Source organism: Mandrillus leucophaeus, unplaced genomic scaffold, assembly GCF_000951045.1.
Source record: "Mandrillus leucophaeus isolate KB7577 unplaced genomic scaffold, Mleu.le_1.0 Scaffold35, whole genome shotgun sequence".
In the NCBI taxonomy this organism is placed as follows: domain Eukaryota; kingdom Metazoa; phylum Chordata; class Mammalia; order Primates; family Cercopithecidae; genus Mandrillus; species Mandrillus leucophaeus.
The window spans coordinates 559,697-581,138 of NW_012103698.1; the positions used below are offsets into that span (position 1 = coordinate 559,697).

At 38.3% G+C, this 21,442-nt stretch overlaps 1 protein-coding gene across 1 annotated transcript in view; it reads left to right on the forward strand.

Annotated features, from left to right (window-relative positions):
• Positions 1 to 21,442, forward strand: part of UBR1 (ubiquitin protein ligase E3 component n-recognin 1) — a 160,279-nt gene that overhangs the window by 25,739 nt on the left and 113,098 nt on the right. The window contains exons 4-9 of the mRNA XM_011989223.1: positions 3,842 to 3,952; positions 8,003 to 8,133; positions 10,887 to 11,025; positions 20,129 to 20,191; positions 20,418 to 20,541; positions 21,029 to 21,136. Of these exons, the coding sequence (XP_011844613.1) occupies positions 3,842 to 3,952; positions 8,003 to 8,133; positions 10,887 to 11,025; positions 20,129 to 20,191; positions 20,418 to 20,541; positions 21,029 to 21,136 (676 nt within the window). The remainder of the gene's footprint in view (positions 1 to 3,841; positions 3,953 to 8,002; positions 8,134 to 10,886; positions 11,026 to 20,128; positions 20,192 to 20,417; positions 20,542 to 21,028; positions 21,137 to 21,442) is intronic.

The following is a 21,442-nucleotide window of genomic DNA, read 5'->3' on the forward strand; positions in this document are numbered from 1 at the left end:
GCTGGTGTGCAGTGGCGCAATCTTGGCTCACTGCAACCTCCGCCTCCTGGGTTCATGCAATTCTCCTTCCTCAGCCTCCCAGGTAGCTGGGATTACAGATGTGTACCACCATGCCCAGCTAATGATTGTATTTTTAGTAGAGATGAGGTTTCACCATGTTAGGCTGGTCTCAAACTCTTGACCTCAAGTGATCCACCCCTCTCGGCCTCCCAAATTGCTAGGATTACAGGTGTGAGCCACCGTGCCCGGCCAGTGAATGTTTTATAGCAGCTTTCTTCATATTTCCCAAAATTTGGAAGCAACCAAGATGTCCTTCAGTAGGTGAATGGAGAAACTGTGGTACATACATACAATGGAATATTGCTTAGTGCTATAAAGAAAGGAGCTATCAAATCATGAAAACACATGGTGGGATCTTAAGTACATATTGATAAATGAAAGCAACAATTCTGAAAAGGCTACTTACTGTATGATTCCAACTGTATGACATTTTGGAAAAAACAGAACTGTGGAGGCAATAAAAAGATCAGTGGTTGCTAGTGGCTGGGGGATGATGGTGGAAGGGAATGATCAACCACAGCCTGTGGGTCAGATCTGGCTCACTATTTTTGTATGGCCTCAAACAGCTGAGAATGTTTTTGTATTTTTAGATGGTTAGTTTTAAAAAATGTTTCATGATGCATTAAAATTATATGAAATTAAAATTTCAGTGCCTGTAAATAAAGTTTTATTGCAGCAAAGCCATGCTTATTCATTTTTGTATTATCTGTGGCTGCTTCTGCAATACAGCAGTAGCATTGAGTAATTTGACAGAGACTATGTGGCTTGCAAAACCTAAAATGCTTATTGTTTGGTCCTTTATACAGAAAGTTTGCTGATTCTTGCTCAAATAGACGCCTCAAGAAGGGCACATGTGTAGTGTTCCCTGAGTCCTGATGCGTTCAAGATCAGACCTTTATAGCTTGGCTGGAAATAATATCCTTAGTTTGCATTTTCTTTACTTCAAAGTACTACTCAGCTATTGTTTTGTTTCATATGTTGTTACTGAGAAGTCTAATGCCAGTCAGATTTTCTTGTCATTATATCTCATCTTTTGCCTGAATGTCCTCAGGACTTTATTTATTTTTTTGTACGGAGTCTCCCTCTGTTGCCCAGGCTGGAGTGCAGTGGCGTGATCTCGGCTCACTGCAAGCTCCACCCCCCGGGTTCAAGCCATTCTCCTGCCTCAGCCTCCCGAGTAGCTGGGACTACAGGGGCCCATCACCATGCCTGGCTAATTTTTTGTATTTTTAGTAGAGACAGGGTTTCACCGTGTTAACCAGGATGGTCTTGATATCCTGACCTCGTGATCCGCCTGCCTTGGCCTCCCAAAGTGCCGGGATTACAGGCATGAGCCACCTTGCCTGGCCGCCCTCAGGACTTTTATCTTTAAAGTCAGATAGTTTTGCTAGGATGTATTTTGGAGTTGATCAGTCACTCAAGAATTCATGGGCCCTTTTAGTGTACAGATTCAGGTGTTCTTTATTTCCAGAAAGTTTTCTTAGTTTATAGTCTTTATTTTTAATTTATTTTTAAATTTTAATTTAATTTGATTTTTTTTTTAACTGAGACGAGGTTTTACTGTGTTGCCCAGGTTGGTCTCAAACTTCTGGGCTAAAACAGTCCTCCTGCCTTGGCCTCCCAAGGTGTTAGGATTACAGGCATGAGCCGCTGTGCCTGGTCTATAGTTTTAAATGTTAGCGGTGTTCCGTTGTTTTGATTTGTTTCTTCAGTGACTCCAGTTATGGTGGCTTTCTTATGCCTGTCCCCCATTTCAATGACTTTTTCTCTGATCCTACTTTTTACTTCATCTCATTTTCATTCTCTTGTATTCCTGCTTTGCTTCAATGTTATTCATTAACTTTTCATTTGAGCCTATATTTTGGACACTTTGTAATGTGTCCAAAATATGGATATGATTTTCTCATTTTCTTGTATTTTTTTTTTTTCTGAGTTCAGTTAAGTCTCATTTATTCCTACTTTTTTGTCTATTTCTGTTCTTAGTTTTTGTATTATTTACTACAGGTGCATGCCACCACACCTGGCTAATTTTTAATTTTTTTGTAGAAATGGGATCTTGCTGTATTGCTCAGGCTGATCTCAAACTCTTGGCCTCTAGTGATCCTCCCACTTCAGCCTCCGAAAGCATTGGGATTACAGGCATGAGCCACTGTGCCTGGCCAGTTTTTCTGTTTCTGATAAAAGGTGTTTTAATCTGATTCAAGTCATAATCACCAAATGCTTGTTTGACTCTATGTAATTGAGTTTGGAGCATTGTGTTATAGTTTTCTTTAGCTTTGTGATTGGCTTTTGGCTCTTATTTGAATTTTTTGCCCCTTCCTCTTTTAATTTTTACATGTTTATGTGAATATGGGCTGCTTTTTCCTATTCTTTCTCATTTCATGCTCAAGGGTCACAAGTGCTCTCCTCTGTCAGTTCTTCCGTTTTCTGTGCAATTTCTTTTTTTGTTGATGATGTTGGTGGTGGCAATGTGAAGGGATGGGTTTGGCATGTCTTGTTTCTCTCTCATTTCTATAAAATTTTCTCTTATATCCCTTTTTCCTTCATTGCCATGTCTTTAGGGGTTTCCACTTTGTAAAAATGTATTTGATTTTCTTCCAAAAGTACTGCTTCTCTGAGGTTGCCACCTCTGGTCCTGCTCACTTTCCTGGTCAATCAAGTCCCAACTCGTGTTTAGGTTTCATCCCTTAGCATTGGGCTTTCTCTTTTGGGGGTGATTTTTTTCTGTGTTTCAGAGTTTCTTCTAAGTCCTCTGTACCTCTGCACTTCTTTATGGAGTCTTTAAAGACATAATATATATACATATATATATTTTTTGTCTCCTAGTAAATGCTAAAAGTATGGATAATGTGTGGTTTTAGTGTTCTCTTTTTTCTCTTTATGTTTTGGAGGAAGTTTGGGGGAGGATTCAAAATCAAGTTGTTGCCATCATCCTCTGCCTGAGGTAGTACACTTTAGATAATTTTTTTTCAGCAACACTGAAAGGATAAAGTTTATAAATACATTTTAGTTGCTATGGGACATTAGTGTAAATTAAAATACTTTATACATTTCTTAAGTACTATGTAAGTATCATCATAATGAGTTTTTTTTAAGTTTGTTTAATTTAAAAAAATCTTATCAAGCTGGGCGTGGTGGCTGAAGCCTGTAATCCCAGCACTTTGGGAGGCCGAGGCGGGCGGATCACCTGAGGTCGGGAGTTCGAGACCAGCTTGACCAACATAGAGAAATCCCATCTCTACTAAAAACACAAAATTAGCCAGGCGTGGTGACGCGTGCCTGTAGTCCCAGCCACTTGGGAGGCTGAGGCAGGAGAATTGCTTGAACCCGGGAGGCAGAGGTTGCGGTGAGCCAAGATCGCACCATTGCACTCTAGCCTGGACAACAAGAGTGAAACTCCATCTCAAAAAGAAAAATCTTATCACTCAAAAATTCTAGGTGTTGTATAGATTATTTTTGTACACTTCGCAATCTATTCTTCTCCATTAGTCAAAATTTAAACAACTATTATTTAAAAATTAGAGTTATGTTTCAAAAGCTTATCAATTTTGGCCGTTCATTTTTGTTATGATGAAGTATTCAGGATTTGGAAGTTTTTGGTTTGTTGGTTTGATTTTTAGGTAGCTAATCAAAAATGGTTTTTGTTACATCCAGTTAGTATTACATTGAACTCAATTCAGGTTGGAGTATTGGTGAGCATTTATTATTTGAGTCATCTTTATCATTCTTCATGCTTAGTAAAATGTTTGAAATCAGGACAAACTCATTTTTGCTTTATCAGATGCATACTTCTACTGGAGGAGGGTTCTGTGACTGTGGAGACACAGAGGCATGGAAAACTGGCCCTTTTTGTGTAAATCATGAACCTGGAAGAGCAGGTACTATAAAAGAGGTAAGAATGCTATTGTGTTAAAAATTGTTAACTATTTTAAGTTTGCTGAGGTTAGATAAGAATAAATGTTATGTGTATAGATTCCGGTTAGAACCCTGATATTTTTATTCTCATATTTAGCTGTAAGGAGATTTTTTTTTCTAGCTCCAGAGAAGTTAAGGATTTGATAATGTCTCTAAATTAGAGAGAATAAATTTACAATGAAAAGATGAAATCGGAAAATGTTTTGTTAAGTAATCAACTTGATACATAAGAGTGCACAGGTCGGGTGCTGTGGCTCACGCCTGTAATCCCAGCACTTTGGGAGGCTGAGGCGGGTGGATCACCTGAGGTCAGGAGTTCGAGACCAGCCTGGCCAACATGGTGAAACGCTATCTCTACTAAAAATACAAAAATTAGCCAGGTGTGGTGGCACATGCCTGTAATCCCAGCTACTCGGGGGTCTGAGGCACGAGAATCACTTGAACCTGGGAGGTGGAGGTTGCAGTGAGCCAAGATCATGCCACTGCACTCCATCCTGGGTGACAGAGTGAGACTGTATCTCAAAAATAAAAATAGTACACAGCGTGTAAGCCTAAATGAACAAAAGGAAGTAATTATTAATAGATAAGAGTAGCATATAGTGAATTAGTAGAGCTGATATATACAGTAATTGCTTTTCTTAAAGAACATGTCAATTAGATTAAATAGATACATCCCAGTCAAGGAAATAAAAAGTTTGAGCAAGCCCAGATATAGACAATTAGAAATGAGAATAGGGAAATAACCATAGAATCACAGATACAGAAGGAATCACAAGGATTATAAAATACTCTTTTAATGATTTTGTGCAATTACACTTGAAAATGGATTATCTTATCAGATAGTATAGAGTACAATATTTTTATTCAAAAGCAGAGAGAAAACTTGGTCAGTTACGTTGAAGAAGTTCAGAAAATTGTCACAAAAAAGTACTTGCCCCAGAATGCCATGTTCAAAAGTTTTATAGATGAATTATTTCACAACTTCAAGGAATATCGTTTTTGTGCTCTTTAAACTGTTGTGGATATCCCTAAAACAGCAAACACCTGTAGGGCACGTATGTTGATCTTTTAAGTACCATTCTGCTCTTAAAGCAATGACACTTGTTGTCAGAAATACCTGGTTCCAGGTCTGGGTCAGGGAAAGTATAAGCTCATGCAAAAGAACGTAGGACCCAGCTTGAAAAGGTTCACATTGACCTTACTTGGATAATTGAAGCATCAAAAGAAAAAACAATAAATAACCAATATAATTGATTGAATCACATTGAATATATAAAAATCCATGAGTTCCTAATGAAACCTAAATGAGAGCTAGATGAAGTAAAACCTGTTTGTCACAATGACAAGTAGCTGTACTGTCAATTTCTTACTATTAAAATTGGTAAAGAGAGTGAAGTAAGCATTTATCCTGCCTTTTCAATAAGAATTGTATTTCATGGTAACCAAGTATCTCTAGTTCATTAGGAAAAGCTTTTCTTTCTGGAGAAATGCTAGCTAATAGAGAAGGAATGATAGAACTAGAAAAATCAACATTTTGTCGACCGTAAGGAAATATTTGATTCAGACAAGGATGCTAAAATTCTTAAGACTTAGGTTGATGAGGAACAATATTTACTTATTTCTAAATTATTGATTATTCGCTAGTCATAAGGGGAAAAAACAAATTTTACAATGGAGTTGTCGTACTGTCATCACCTGAAATCAGTCATTAATATTAACATCATCATTAATAAGGAAGTGATATGGCATAATAAGCTTTTTTTTTTTTTTTTTTTTTGAGACATAGTCGCCCAGGCTGGAGTGTAGTGGCGTGATCTCAGCTCATTGTAACTCCACCTCCTGGGTTCAAGCAATTCTCATGTCTCACCTTCCTAAGTAGCTGGGATTACAGGCACGCACCACCACATGCAGCTTATTTTATATTTTTAGTAGAGATGGGGTTTCGTAATGTTGGCTAGGCCGATTCAAACTCCTGGATTCAAATGATTCACCTGCCTCAGCCTCCCAAAGTGCTGGGATTACAGGTGTGAGCCTCCACACCCAGCCAGCATAATAAGCTTTTCATATGATATACAATGAAGTATATAGTTTTAACACTTGAAAGCCAATCAATGTAATACACCATATAAACAGAATAAAAACCACATTATCATCTCAGTAGGTGTAGCAAAAACATTTGACAAAATCCAATAGCCTTTCATGATAAAAATATTTCAGCAAACTGAGAATAGAAGGGAACTTCCTCAACCTTTTTCATAGTTGTTCTGATAAAGGACATCTGTGAAAAACTCACAGTTAATATCATAGTTAATGCTGAAACTGGATGTTTTCCCCTTGAAGTGAGAAACAAGACAAGGATGTCTGCTTTTGCTATATCTGTTCAATATTGTATTGGAGATTCTACCAAGGAATTTAGGGAAGAAAAGTAGTTAAAAGGCATCCACGTTGGAAAGGGAGAAGTAAAACTAGCTCTGTTTGCAGAGGACATGATTTTGTAGACACTAGGCTATTTTATCAATTACAACCATAAAATATACACATCTTCGGCCATAAAATACACACAACTGGTGGCTCACGCCTATAATCCCAGCACTTTGGGAGACCCAGGCAGGAGGCTTATTTGAGGCCAGGAGTTAGAGACCAACCTGGGCAACAGTGATTTTGTATATGAAAAATCCTAAAGAATCCATAAAGAGTTATTTTTTATTCTATTTGTATGGTGTATTACATTGATTGATTTTTAGATGTTAAAACTATGTACTTCATTTTATATCATATAAAAAGCTTATTATGGTGGCTGGGTGCAGTGGCTCACTCCTGTAATCCCAGCACTTTGGGAGGCTGAAGTGGGTGGATCACTTGAGGCCAGGAGACTCCATCTCTACAAAAATTTAAAAATTAGCTAGGTGTGGTAGCACATGCCTGTAGTCTTAGTTACTCAGGAGGCTGAGGTGGGAGGGAAATACAAGTAATTTTTGTAGCATTATCTTGTTACAAAATCTTGCAATCTTGCTGATCTTTTTACATTATTTTTTACATCCTGGCCAATACTTACTGTTTTGTGCATTTTTTGTTGTAGCCACCTAGGTAGCCGTGAAGTGGTATCTCATTGTGATTTGGGTTTGCATTCCCTAATGGCTTATGATATGGAGCATTCAAGTGGATTTTATAACTGATTGACTCGAACAAGCTTTTTATTAATGTTCTGTAATGAAAAGAACATTGCTTTTTTGTGGGAGTCAAAAGACCCAGATTTTAGTCATGTTTCTGCTCTTTATAAGCTCTGTGATCTTAGATGAGTTCCTTATCTTTTTTTTTTATGGTTAAGCACATGACATTAAATTTATCATCTTAACTGTTTTTAAGAGTATAGTTCAGTAGTGTAGATATAGAGTTCAGTAGTGTTAAGTATATTCACTTTGTAGTGTAACAGATCTTAAGAACTTTTTCATCTTGTGACACTGAAACTCTATACCCACTAAACAACCTTCTGCCTACCCCCAGCCCTTGGCAACCACCTTTCTATCTTCTGCTTCTATAATTATGACTACTTTAGATACTTCATATGAGCAGAATCATACGGTATTTGTCCCTCTGTGACTGGCTGGGTTCCATTTCTTTTCGATGTCATTAATACCTGTTCTGCCTTAGAGAGTAGCCAGGAGGATCTGGGGAAACAAGTTGTGAGAAAAGTCTTGGTAAGCTATAAGGGATAAACAATTGTTATGTGATATCATCATAATTAGCTACTCAGAAAGGCAGGTAGGAACATTTGTAAGAGAGTATTTCACTAATGGGGAGACTCCATGGTTCTGCCTCCTTTTTGTCATCAGTAACACCAACTCGGCCACAAGGGGTTAAGCTAACCTGATCTAAATATATAGCAATCCTGTTGAGCTCAACCTGAATTCATTCCTGGAAGATGTAATGAATTCAGCAAAGTTATTATTTTAACTTAACATTACCTTCCTTATCCATTTATTTGTATGCAATCTTGACCAGTATGTTTTTCTGTGCTTTTTTATAGAATTCACGCTGTCCGTTGAATGAAGAGGTAATTGCCCAAGCCAGGAAAATATTCCCTTCAGTGATAAAATACGTTGTAGAAATGACTATATGGGAAGAGGAAAAAGAACTGCCTCCTGAACTCCAGATAAGGTGGGGCAAACTGTCAAACGAAACGGGTTTTAGTGATGGTTATTTATATTGTAAAATGTGTGTTTGATAATTGTTTTTGTTATTTACTGCCTAATTATTGTTAGGAAAAATTCTTAGTGACTTATCTCTTGGGAATATTTCAGAATGTCCGTTTGTATGATATACTTTGCTAGGCACCATCCAGAAGCTAAGCCAAAAGAATAGTCTATCAGGAGCTTTGAATTTCTAGGAAAAAAATATCAACATTTTTGGAGTCTTGTTCTAAATGGTTTATAAGGACCTAGCAGCCTGTCATCGCACTAGGTAAATAAATTGCCCAGTTTGATCCTGGCCTGGACTAATGTCCAGTTTCCTCAGGAGGTTCGTGAACAAAGATAGGGACTTTGAAATAGTATATCTCCCTGTAGCCCAGGTTTTTAGCTCTTGTCCTGATCAAGAAAAGTTTGATAGGAATGAGGAAATGGCCCTTTCCCCTGTGCTTTGGTATCTAGAATTATTGAAATTATAGGGATGTAACTTTTTTTTTTTTTTTTAAGCTAAAACTCAGCAGTTTCTGGTAGCCATAAGTCTTCCAGTGACAGTAATATTTGCTCTTAACTTACAAATGCAATAAAGGAATTCTGGATCTGATATGAAGATAACTTTCAGCTGTGTGAGAGTTTTTCTACCTGTGTAATATTAGGATTTTCACATAATTGCAGCACAAATCTAAATAGTCATTCTTTGAGTTTACTGACTATTTTTGTTTGTTTTGTTTTAAAGGGAGAAAGAAGTAAGAATTCTAATTAATAGAGAGATTAAATATACTATTAAATGTACTATTTTGACTTATTAGGCCAAAAACCAGTTGTGGAAATAAATGTTATGACAAACTGTATCCACAAATATGTTAATTTCCAACAGGTGTTAATGTCAGTTAAACCTTATAAGTCACTTTATGTTGATAAACATAATATGAGCCATCTGCCCGTCAAAAAAAGGAGGATTTCTTGAGTGTCATTGTATATGTGAGTAGCACGGGTCCTTGGGTTCACGCATCTGAGTTTGGGTTCACGCATCTGAGTTCTAGGCCCTCTCACTGCCTAATGGAATTGTGACCATGACACACATGACTTTTAACCCCTTTAGGTCTCTGTTTTCTAAAATGAACGAGGGCTGAGAAAATATGCCCCTCAGAGTTTTGAGAATCAATTGAGTGTATTGTAAAAGTATGTTATATATTGTTTAAAACTGGGAACATAGGCCAGGCACAGTGGCTCACACCTGTAATCCCAGCACTTTGGGAGGCTGAGGTGGGCGGATCATGAGGTCAGGAGATCGAGACCATCCTGGCTAGCATGGTGAAACCCTGTCTCTACTAAAAATATAAAAATTAGCTGGGCATGGTGGCGGGCGCCTGTGGTCCCAGCTGCTTGGGAGGCTGAGGCAGGAGAATGGCATGAACCCAGGAGGCAGAGCTTGCAGTGAACTGAGATGGCGCCACTGCACTCCAGCCTGGGCGACAGAGCGAGACTCAGTCTCAAAAAACAAAACAAAACAAAACCTGAACATATATGTAGCCCATGTCAGCTGTTTTTACTATCTTGTGAAATCCTCATAACACTCTTAAATGTAGATATTGTGTTCCATTTGGAGATGAAAAAGCACTGTCATCTCAGCAAGATTAAAAGATTAGGTGGCCTGTCTAAGGTCCTGTTGCCAAAATGGCAGTGCTGGTGCTTAAGTATACTGTATACTTTTTAAAACTTTAACTTAAATGTACATTAATACCAGTATCACTTAAATAGAAGGTAAAAAAAAAAAAAAATTCAATAAAGTCTGTTTTTTATTACTTGCTTCAAGGTTCTGAGCCTGAGGCCTGTCTCCTTTTGTCAGAATAGGAGATAAGCAAGAGTTAAGGGTAGTATTAAAAATGTACAGTCAGGCCGAGACAGGCGGATCACCTGAGGTCAGGAGTTCAAGACCAGCTTGGCCAACATGGTAAAACCTTGTTTCTACTAAAAATGCGAAAATTAGCCAGGTATGGTGGTGGGCGCCTGTAATCCCAGCTACTCTGGAGGCTGAGACAGGAGAATCACTTAAACCCAGGAGATGGAGATTGCAGTGAGCTGAGATCACGCCACTGTACTCCAGTCTGGGTGACAAAGTGAGATTCCATCTCAAAAAAACAAAAAAACCCCAAAACATACAGTCACTAAACTGAAACTTTTGAAGGTAATATGAAAAATTGGGGGAAAAACATGGAAAAGGAAATACCTTTATCAGGGTTTTAAAAAGTGATGGCACTATACCACTTAAAATCAAATTCTGGGCCGGGCATGGTGGCTCACACCTGTAATCCTGGCACTTTGGGAGGTCGAAGCAGGCGGATTACTTGAGCTCAGGAGTTTGCAACCAGCCTGGAGAATGTGGTGAAGCGTCTCTACAAAAAATACAAAAGTTAGCTGGGCGTGGTGACACGTGCCTGCAGTCTTAGATACTTAGGAGGCTGAGGTGGGAGTATCGCTTGAGCCTGGGAGGGAGCGGTTGCAGTGAGTCAAGGTTGCGTCACTGCACTCCAGCCTGGGTGACGGAGTGAGACCCTGTTTCAAAAAAAACCCAAATTCTATATTACTTTTTTGGTGTTACTTTTCTACAGGTAGGAAACTACACAGCTGTTACATATTAATTTTGTCTTTTTTTTTAACTTTTCCTTTGTTTATTTGATTAGTATCCAAATATGTGTTTTTGTTTTTTTTTTTTCTTTCTAACAGGGAGAAAAATGAAAGATACTATTGTGTCCTTTTCAATGATGAACACCATTCATATGACCATGTCATATACAGCCTACAAAGAGCTCTTGACTGTGAGCTTGCAGAGGCCCAGTTGCATACCACTGCCATAGACAAAGAGGTTTGTGGTCTCCTTTTGAATTACGTTTCTGTTTTCTAAAAGCTTCCTGGCAGCCAGGTGTTGACTGAAGCCTTTGCTCAGTATTGTGTTAGGTCTGACCATCCTCTCCATTTATTCCTTACATCCTAGGGAAATTGGTTAGAGCTTCAGTTTTGTGTGTGTGTGTATCATAATTTTAGGTAACTGTTTATAACTTTCATCTTTTATTTTAAATAATTAGAAAGTTACTGAATTTGGGCGGGCGTGATGGCTCACGTCTGTAATCCCAGCACTTTGGGAGGCCGAGGAGGGCGGATCAGGAGGTCAGGAGATCGAGACCATCCTGGCTAACATGGTGAAATCCCGTCTCTACTAAAAATACAAAATTTAGCTGGACGTGGTGGCAGGCACCTATAGTCCCAGCTACTTGGGAGGCTGAGGCAGGAGAATGGCGTGAACCCGGGAGGTGGAGCTTGCAGTGAGCCAAGATCATGCCACTGCACTCCAGCCTGGGCAACAGAGCGAGACTCCATCTCAAAAAAAAAAAAAAAGAGAAAGTTACTGAATTTATTTGGCAAAGTGTAGGTAAGAATGTCATCTCAACTTTAGTCTGGTCCTATAATTATTTATTGAATGAATGAATAAGTGCATGAATTATGAAAAGTTGATCATTTCTGAGGTCTTAACATGATTTATTTAAATTATTTTTAGAGTAATATTAATTCTATGGCTCAGTTTATTTAACATCCATCTGGAGCAAAATGGGTTCTTCAGATAATATGAGTATATAAAAGGAATATCAACCTCGTCCTTGCCCTTGGGTGCAGTATAATCCAGAGTAAGAAATAGCATGGCATTAGTCATGTAATTTTTTCGTTTTTAATGTACTTTTAAAAAACACATGGTTTAATATAGAGTTAGAATAGGTGGTTAACTTTCTCTGTGTTTCGTATGTGTAGCTTATGTGATCGCAAATCATTAATGAAAGAGCAAATGAAGTGAAAAAAACAAAAGGGTGTGAACAGCTAATAATAGCTAACATTTACGAAGTATTTACATATGTCAAACATGGTATACTTTATATGTAATATCTCACTTAAGCCCTATAGCCATAAGTCAACTCTTTGAGATTGATACTGATATTATTATCTCTATTTCATAAACCTGTGTTTATACCTGGAGAACTAAGAGTATCAATATCTTGGCACACTGGTAACTCATTCTGAGTACATAAGAATTCTGGTTAGTGGCCAGGCGCGGTGGCTCACACCTGTAATCAGCACTTTGGGCAGCCAAGGCATGCAGATCATGAGGTCAGGAGATTGAGGCCATCCTGGCTAACATGGTGAAACTGCATCTCTACTAAAAATACAAACAATTAGCCCGGCGTGGTGGCGGGCACCTATAGTCCCAGCTACTTGGGAGGCTGAGGCAGAAGAATGGAGTGAACCCAGGAGGCGGAACTTGCAGTGAGCCGAGATCATGCCGCTGCACTCCAGCCTGGGCGACAGAGCGAGACTCTGTCTCAGAAAGAAAAAAAAAGAGTTCTGGTTAGAATGGCACTCTTGAAAGTTTAATGTTCACATGAATAGATCGTATTAAAAATGCAGATTCTAGGGGTCAGGTGCTGTGGCCCATGCCTGTACTTGTAGCACTTTGGGAGGCTGAGGTAGGAGGATCGCTTGAGGCCAGGAATTTGAGACCAACCTGGCCAACATAGCGAGACTCTGTCTCTACAGAAAAACTGAGACAAAACAAAATGTAAATTCTTATTTGCTATGGGGTATGCAGTTCAGTTCTTCATTTCTAACAGGTTCCCAGGTGATTTCTAGTAGGTTTGCTATTGGGTATGTAGTTCTTCATTTCTAACAAGTTCCTAGGTGATTTTGATACTTCCAGTGCAAGGACCACATTTTAGTCAGCCTATGTTTTCTCCAACATTTCTCTTGTATATAAATAAGTCTCTGTTTGCTCAGAGGCTAAAAAGATCAGTTATTTACTGATATGACCAGCATATAAATGTGAACTGTGTTTTCTTCTGAGTTTTGGATGACCTCATAAGTTACATATAGTCAAGTGGAGGTGATAAATGTATGTTAATCATTACTGGTCTCAGATTGACTGTGTTTCCAGATTCTTTATAATTTGATACAACTCTAAAGTGTTTTAAAAAGTGTGTTCTACTCTTTGGCTGATAGATTCCTGAAATTAGGTTTATTGTAAGGAAGTGAAGAACATGAGTATGAGTGAGTTTTAAGAGGAATGGTTGAAAGCTGTATTTATTTACAGTTAAGAAGACTGAGAAAAAGAGAGATAGGTAAGGCAGTCCTTAAAGAACCCAAGAAAGATGAAGATTTAGCAGGCAAAAGTAAAGGAAGAGAATAAGCATTCCTATACACCAACAGCAGGCAAGCAGAGAGCCAAATCATGAATGAACTCCCATTCACAATTGCTACAGAGAGAATAAAATACCTACGAATACAGCTAACAAGAGAAGTGAAGGACCTCTTCAAGGGGAACTACAAACCCCTGCTCAACAGGACACGAACAAATGGGAAAAAACATTCCATCTTCATAGATGGGAAGAATCACCATTGTGAAAATGAACATACTGCCCAAAGTAATTTATAAGTTCAATGTTATTCCCATTAAACTACCATTAATGTTCTTCACAGAATTAGAAAAAACTACTTAAAAATTCAAATGGAACCAAAAAAGAGCCTAAATAGCCAATACAATCCTAAGCAAAAATGAAAAAGCTGGAGACATCATGCTACCCTACTTTATGCTACCAGTCTATAGTAACCAAAACAACATGGTACTGCTACAAAAACAGACACATAGACCAATGGAACAGAATAGAGAACTCAGAAATAAGACCACACACCTAGAACCATCTGATTATTGACAAACATGACAAAAACAAGCAATGGGGAAAGGATTCCCTATTCAACAAATGGTGCTAGGATAACTGGCTAGCCATATGCAGAAAATTGAAACTGGACCCCTTCCCTATACCTTATACAAAAATTAACTCAAGATAGATTAAAGACTTAAATGTAAAACCCCAAGCTATAAACCCTAGAAAAAAATCTAGGCAGTACCATTCGGGACATAGGCATGGGCAAAGATTTCATGACAAAAACACCAAAAGCAATTGCAACAAAAGCAAAAATTGACAAATGGGTCTAGTTAAACCAAACAGCTTCTGCACAGCAAAAGAAACTATCATCAGAGTGAACAACCTACAGAATAAGAGAACATTTTTGCAATCTGTCCATCTGATGAAGGTTTATTACCCAGTCTACAAGGAACTTAAACAAATTTGCGAGAAAAAAACCAACAGCCTCACCAAAAAGTAGGCAAAAGACATGAACAGACACTTCTCAAAAGAAGACATACATGCAGGCAGCAAACATGAATAAAAGCTCAACATCATGGATCATTAGAGAAATGCAGCCATAAAAAGGAACAAGATCATGTCTTTTGCAGGGCTGTGGATGGAGCTGGAAGCCGTTATCCTCAGCAAACTAACTCAGGAAAAGTAAACCAAACATGCATGCTCTCACTTGTAGTGGAGCTGAATGATGAGAACACATGGCCACTTGATGGGGAGCAACACACACTGGGGCCTGTCAGGGAGATCGAGGCGGGAGAGAGTATCAGGAAGAATTGCTAATGGATCCTGGACTTAATACCTAGGTGATGGGTTGATCTCTGCAGCAGACAACCATGGCACACGTTTACCTACGTAACAAACCTGCACACCCTGCACATGGACCCTGGAAATTAAAAGTTGAAGAAAAAAAGGTAAGGAAGAGAATAGGAAAGGAGAACCAATCAGAGGAAGAAAGAGAAAAGTGGGCAAAGAAAGAAAAGGCAAAAACAATAGAGATAGGAAAAGAAGACAGAAAATAATAGAAGAAAGTGAAATGGGGTATTTAGCAAACATTTTTTAGTCCTTCAGAATGATACCGGGTTTAGTCAGATGTCAATACCTGTATCACTATTGCTACGCTGTAGTTATAGGTCATAGAAGGAACTTTAAAGGTTAATCAGGCTTATGATTTTCAACTACAGTACTAGTTGTACAAAGTAAAATCTACTTGGGATGTTAGATTTTCACAACAATTATTAAATATATATTTATACCCTGTCTCATTCAGAAAACACTAGCTGGCTGTAATCACAAAGACCTTAAAAGACAATCTTTAAATATCCTTCTTAGGAGAAAAATGGAGCCTTTTGTTTTTCTCCTGGTAGGACCCTGTTTGATGGTAAAGTTGTAAGATAGGGCCGGGTGTCGTGGCTCACGCTTGTAATTCCAGTACTTGGGGAGGCTTAGGCAGGCTGATCACCTGAGGTCAGGAGACTAGTCTTGCCAACATGGTGAAACACCATCTCTACTAAAAATACAAAATTAGCCGGGCGTAGTGGCACATGCCTGTAATCCCAGCTACTCAGGAGGCTGAGGCAGGAGAATTGCTTGAACCTGGGAGGGGGAGGTTGCAGTGAACCGAGATCGCACCACTGCACTCCAGCCTGGGCAACAGAGCGAGATTCTGTCTCAAAAAAAAAAAAAAAAAAGATGTAAGATAGGAAATAGTGAAAAACCAGTGAAACTGGCCATCCTTATATTGAGAGCACAATATCGCTGGTCCTCTAACTTGTGCTTTTAGCACTTAGAAAGTTTGTTTCTCTGACTGCTTTGCTTGTTGGACAACTCTGATTCTTAGAAAACTTTTTTTCCTGTTTTCAGCCAAAATCTGTCTCCATGTGTTTTCTGACTAATTTCTTATAGAACAAACCAGAAAAGCTCTTCTTTTGCTTTCAGATGACAACCCATCGAATAGTTTTAGAAAACTGTTATGTTTGTTTTCTTCAGCTGTCCTATGATAATAACCTCATACTGATCAAACTCTATTTCCTTCTCTCAACCTCCTCCCCCGGGTAAATAATAGTTTATCAAAGATTTTCTTAAAATGTATAAAACAGTTAGTCTGTTTTACAAACCCTTAAAGATACACACTTTTAGTGAACTCTAAGTGAGTTCACTAAACATTTATTAAAGCTCTTTGAGGAAATACCAAGATGAATTAGATAGAATCTGCCTTCAAAGAATTATTCTCTACTGTTCTTATAAAAGAAACAGTCATTCAAAGGCCGGGCACGGTGGCCCACACCTGTAATCCCAGCAGTTTGGGAGGCTGAGCAGGCGGATCTCCTGAGGTCAGGAGTTCTTGACCAGCCTGACCAACATGGAGAAACCCTGTCTCTACTAGAAATACAAAATTAGCCAGGTGTGGTAGTGCATGCCTGTAATTCCAGCGACTGGGGAGACTGAGGCGGGAGAATCACTTGAACCCAGGAGGTGGAGGTTGCAGTGAGCCGAGATCATTCCATTGCACTCCAGCCTGGGCAACAATGAACAAAATTCCATCTCAAAAAATATTAATAAAAGAAAGAAACAGGCATTCAAGAAAAAATTTAAAGATGTAATGGTGCTCTTTTTAAGTTCATATTTTTAAAAAAATAATTTTTTTTTTAAGAGACAGGGTCTCACTATGTTGCCCACACTTGTCTTGAACTCCTGGGCTCAGGTGATTTGCCCGCCTTGGCCTTCCAAAGTGCTGGGATTACAGGTGTGAGCCACTGCACCCGGCTCCTGGGTCACATTTTTGCCGTCTTATGTACAAGGTTAATATTGCAGATTATAAGAGAAAATCTTGGTAGATAATAAGGTCTATTATTGTGGTAGGATTACTGTGAGCTGTCATGATCTTAGGACTCTGAAAAGATACATACCGGTAGGATAAACTGGTGTCCCAGGAGAATTGACTTGCGAAAGCGTGGGGCTGTGCTTTGTCGGTTTTCATATGGAATGGAAAGATCTGTGTCTCCCAGTGTTTGCCCTATCTCCTCCTAGCATTTCTTCCTGTTACTGCTCTCCTCTGCAGTCAAAGTGGAGAAGGCCTGTAGCTACAGCTAATCTATCTACTGATAGGTTGTCTTGTTTTGGGATCCCAAGGCTCCATAAGGTGATGGTGATTGCAAGAAAAGCTTTTTAATAAATGATTATTCAAAAAGTAAAATAGGACATGAGATAATGTTGTACATCCAATTAAGGTGAAAAATGTACTCTTTGGCTAGAAGAAACTGTGTTGCAGTTAGTCTGTTTTATAAATCCTTAAAGATACACACTTGTAGTTCTGTGCTTTCAGCTATAGTGTGAGGATAAAGGTAACCTATTAGAAATCACTTGGAAAGAATTTTTTTTTTTCGGAGTAGACATGCCAACCCAAGCCTAGGAAATCAGAATTGGGAGTGTGGGGAAGAGAATAGGAAAGAAATGCCCGTCTCTTTTGAAAACACTGCCTCCCTTCAGTTGATCTACTCCCACCCGTGTATTTTTTGATCATTAAGAAAGGTTATTTTTGTTGGATTCCTGCAGTCCCAGCTACTTAGGAGGCTGAGCCTGGGAGTTCAAGGCTGTAGTGAGCTTTGATCACACCACTGCCTTCCAGCCTGAACAACAGAGTGAGACCCCATCTCCAGTCAATCAATAAAAATTTTAATGGTGGTAAAATCTACGTAACATAAAATTTATCATTTTAATCTTTTTCTAGATGTACCATATACTAGTATTAACTATCTTGTCATGCAACAGATCTCTAGAACTTTTCTGTCTTGCAAAACTGAAACTTTATATCCATTGAACAATTCCCCCTTTTCCCCTCCCTCTATCCCCTGGCAACCACCAATTCTACTTTCTAAGAGCTTGACTATTTTAGATATCTCATACAAGTGAGATCATGCAGTATTTGTCTGTTTGTGACTGGTTTATTTCACTTAACATATATGTCCTCAAAGTTTATCCATATTTTATCAACTATATGACATGTATATGTATATGGTATATGTGGTGTGTGTGTATATATATGTGTATACACATATATGTACAGTATTGTACTGTATACAGTATATATACACACACACACACTATATTTTGTTTGCCTGTTCATCTTGTCAGTGGACACTCGGGTTTCTTCCACCTTCTGCTATTGTGAATAATGCTCTTATGAACATGGATCCACAAAAGTCCATTCAAGTCTTTGCTTTCGGTTCTTTTGGGTACATGCCCACAAGTGGAATTGCTGGATCATATGGGAATTCTATTTCTAATTTCTTGAGGAACCACCATATTGTTTTCTGTAGCAGCTGCCCCATTTTGTGTATTCTCCAACAATGCACAAGGGCTTCTCCACATCCTTGTCAATACTTTTTTCCCTAGGTTATTGGGGTACAGGTGGTGTTTGGTTATATGAGCAAGTTCTTTAGTGGTGATTTGTGAGATTTTTGATGCACCCATCACCCCAGCAGTATACACCGCATCCTATTTGTAGTCTTTTGTCCCTCTTCCCCCACCCACCCTTCCCTCAAAGTACCCAAAGTCCATTTTATCATTCTTATGCCTTTGAGTCCTCATAGCTTAGCTCCCACATATCAGTGAGAACATATAATGTCTGGTTTTCCATTCCTGATTTACTTCACTTAGAATAATAGTCTCCAGTCTCACCCAGGTTGCTGCAAATGCCGTTAATTCATTCCTTTTTTATGGCTGAGTAGTATTCCATCCTCTGTGTGTGTGTGTGTGTGTGTGTGTGTGTGTGTGTGTGTACGTGTGTGTATATATATACATATATGTGTGTTTGTGTGTATATGTATGTGTATGTGTATATATGTGTGTATATATAGATATGTCGCAGTTTATCCGCTCTTTGATGGGCATTTGAGTTGGGGCCATGATTTTGCAATTGCGAATTGTAACTGCTAAAAATGTGTGTGCAAGTATCTTTTTCATATAATAACTTCTTTTCCTCTGGAAAGATGGTGGGACTGAGTATTTGGGGTGTCTCCCAGGTCCTGCAGGAGCAGTCCCCTGCTTCAGAGGGTCTGTGGGTCCTCTGTGGATTCCTGGTTTGTTCTTGCAGTCGTTCTGAAGCTAAAATTCATGATGTGAGCCTCTGTGCGCTCCTCCGTCCATCTGAGTCGGAGCTCCAATCTAGTCCTGCCTCCCATCCACGATGTCAGCAAACTCCCTTGTTATTTTTTGATAGCAGCCAAAAAATGTGGATATGAGGTGGTTTTCCTCCCCCCCCGTTTATTGAGATCCACTGCTTTAGGTTAATTGCCAGCATCACATACATATAAGCTGATTGAGCTCAAGTTTATATAACTATTCTTGTCTTATCTGTTCTTTCAACAATCTCTTATGGCCTGGCTTTTTGTGCATTTTTTTCTTCTGTAATGGCAACCTTACTGGTGTAATTAGTAGTCCAAATATATTTGGATAGTTCTTGTGCTTATGTACTAAGGAGCTAAAGAGGGAATATTACAAGATGGTTAGAAGTGCACACTCTGGAGATGAAATGCTTGTCATGGATCTCTGAATCTGTCACTTGCTAACTTTCTGATTTGGGGACAAATTAACTTCTGTCTTATTTTTCTTTTTATCATCTGTAAATGGCGTATACCTTCTTCATAGGGTCATTGTAAAGGTTAAATGAGGAAGACAGTGCTTCCTGACTTTTTTCACATGACACACGTAGAAAATGATAAATTTTTACAGGTGAGTAGAAGAATACGCTACAAGGAAATCCTACATAGACCTTGCGTGAGCGCCTCCAGTACTGGTGGAATCAGTAGTCCAGCTGTACTTCCAGCTCGTTAATGGGCCACAAGTATATTATAGGATACGTGTTGAAAAACTGTGAATTCATTCTTGAAAAATATTTTAAACACACAGCAGAAGTTTAGAAAGCCTGAGTCATTGTTTCATACAAGTAGAGAGGACACTTCAGTAACTAAAGAACTATCATTCTTGCCAGGCAAGAAACTCAGCATCTTAAATTATAGAATGTCTCTCCTAGATATATTAAAGTTTTCATGCTTCATAAAGGTGTTAAACATTTGCATCTGTCTTTCAGGTATTGTTTCAATATCTTACAACGTTTAGTCGACACGTGATTAGTAATTAAGAACTCATTAAGTCTTTGGGCTACATATTGCTTATTGATTGTGGTTATCATTTCATTACCTAATTCTCACTTTTGTCTATAATTAGGGTCGTCGGGCTGTTAAAGCGGGTGCTTATGCTGCTTGCCAGGAAGCAAAGGAAGATATAAAGGTAACTTTCTGAATTAGGGGGAAAAAGAGAAGTTAAAGACAAATGTACATTACAAGAGCCCAAGTAGAATAATTTGAGTGATGATGTTGTTGAATTGGTTTGGGGCACCTACATGCAGAGATTTGGAACTGGCAGGATTATGTGATTTCTTTTTTTAAAGTATAAATGCCTTAACTAAAAGCAAATTTTAAATGCTATTTTTTTGGTTTGTTCCCTTCATTTGTAGAGTCATTCAGAAAATGTCTCTCAACATCCACTTCATGTAGAAGTATTACACTCAGAGATTATGGCTCATCAGAAATTTGCTTTGCGTCTTGGTTCCTGGATGAACAAAATTATGAGCTATTCAAGTAAGCATACCTCCTGTTTTTCTTGTTTCTGATAAAATACTGTGTTTTTTATAGTCACAAATTTTAAAATGTCATCGAGTATGAAATACAGTTTTTCTTTTTTTTTTTTTTGGTTTATACACTTTGATTAATTTTCAGGGTTGCATTTCAAATGCATAATATCTTAAGATATTATTTCAAGTGCATAGTATCAAATAATACCTTTGATGTTGACAGAATTATTCTTTGTATCAAATGTGGGAGGATTAATGTTAGTCTTTTCACATGTTATAGGAAATTTATTTTTAGGATAAATATTATAAGAATAAAAATTATGGCTGAGTGCAGTGGCTTGTGTCAGTAATCCCAGCACTGTGAGAGGCTGAGGCGGGAGGATCACCTGAGCCCAGGAGTTCAAGACCAACCTGGGCAACAGAGTGAGATTCATCTCTATTTAAAAAGAAAAAGAATACAAGTTGTGTAATTGTGTGACCTCTTTTGTTTGTAGGTGACTTTAGGCAGATCTTTTGCCAAGCATGCCTTAGAGAAGAACCTGACTCAGAGAATCCCTGTCTCATAAGCAGGTTAATGCTTTGGGATGCAAAGCTTTATAAAGGTAAGTAGACATTTGCTTATGCTTTTTGTCAGGAAGCAAAGGAAGATTATAATCTTAAAGTGGAGCTGTAATATCTTTTGTTTATTAAATTAGTTATTAAATCTGTGATCTTGATTGATAAGCTATTACATGTGAATATCAAGTTTAACCAGTCAGTATGTATTCTTTGGTGTTAAAACGCAGGGATGTTATCTTTTAATTATAGAGTCTTTTCATTTAGTGAGAACCAGTCAAAAAGAGTGTATATATATATATATATATATACATGTATCTATAAATTCAGGTAGTAATGCCATTGTTGAGTGG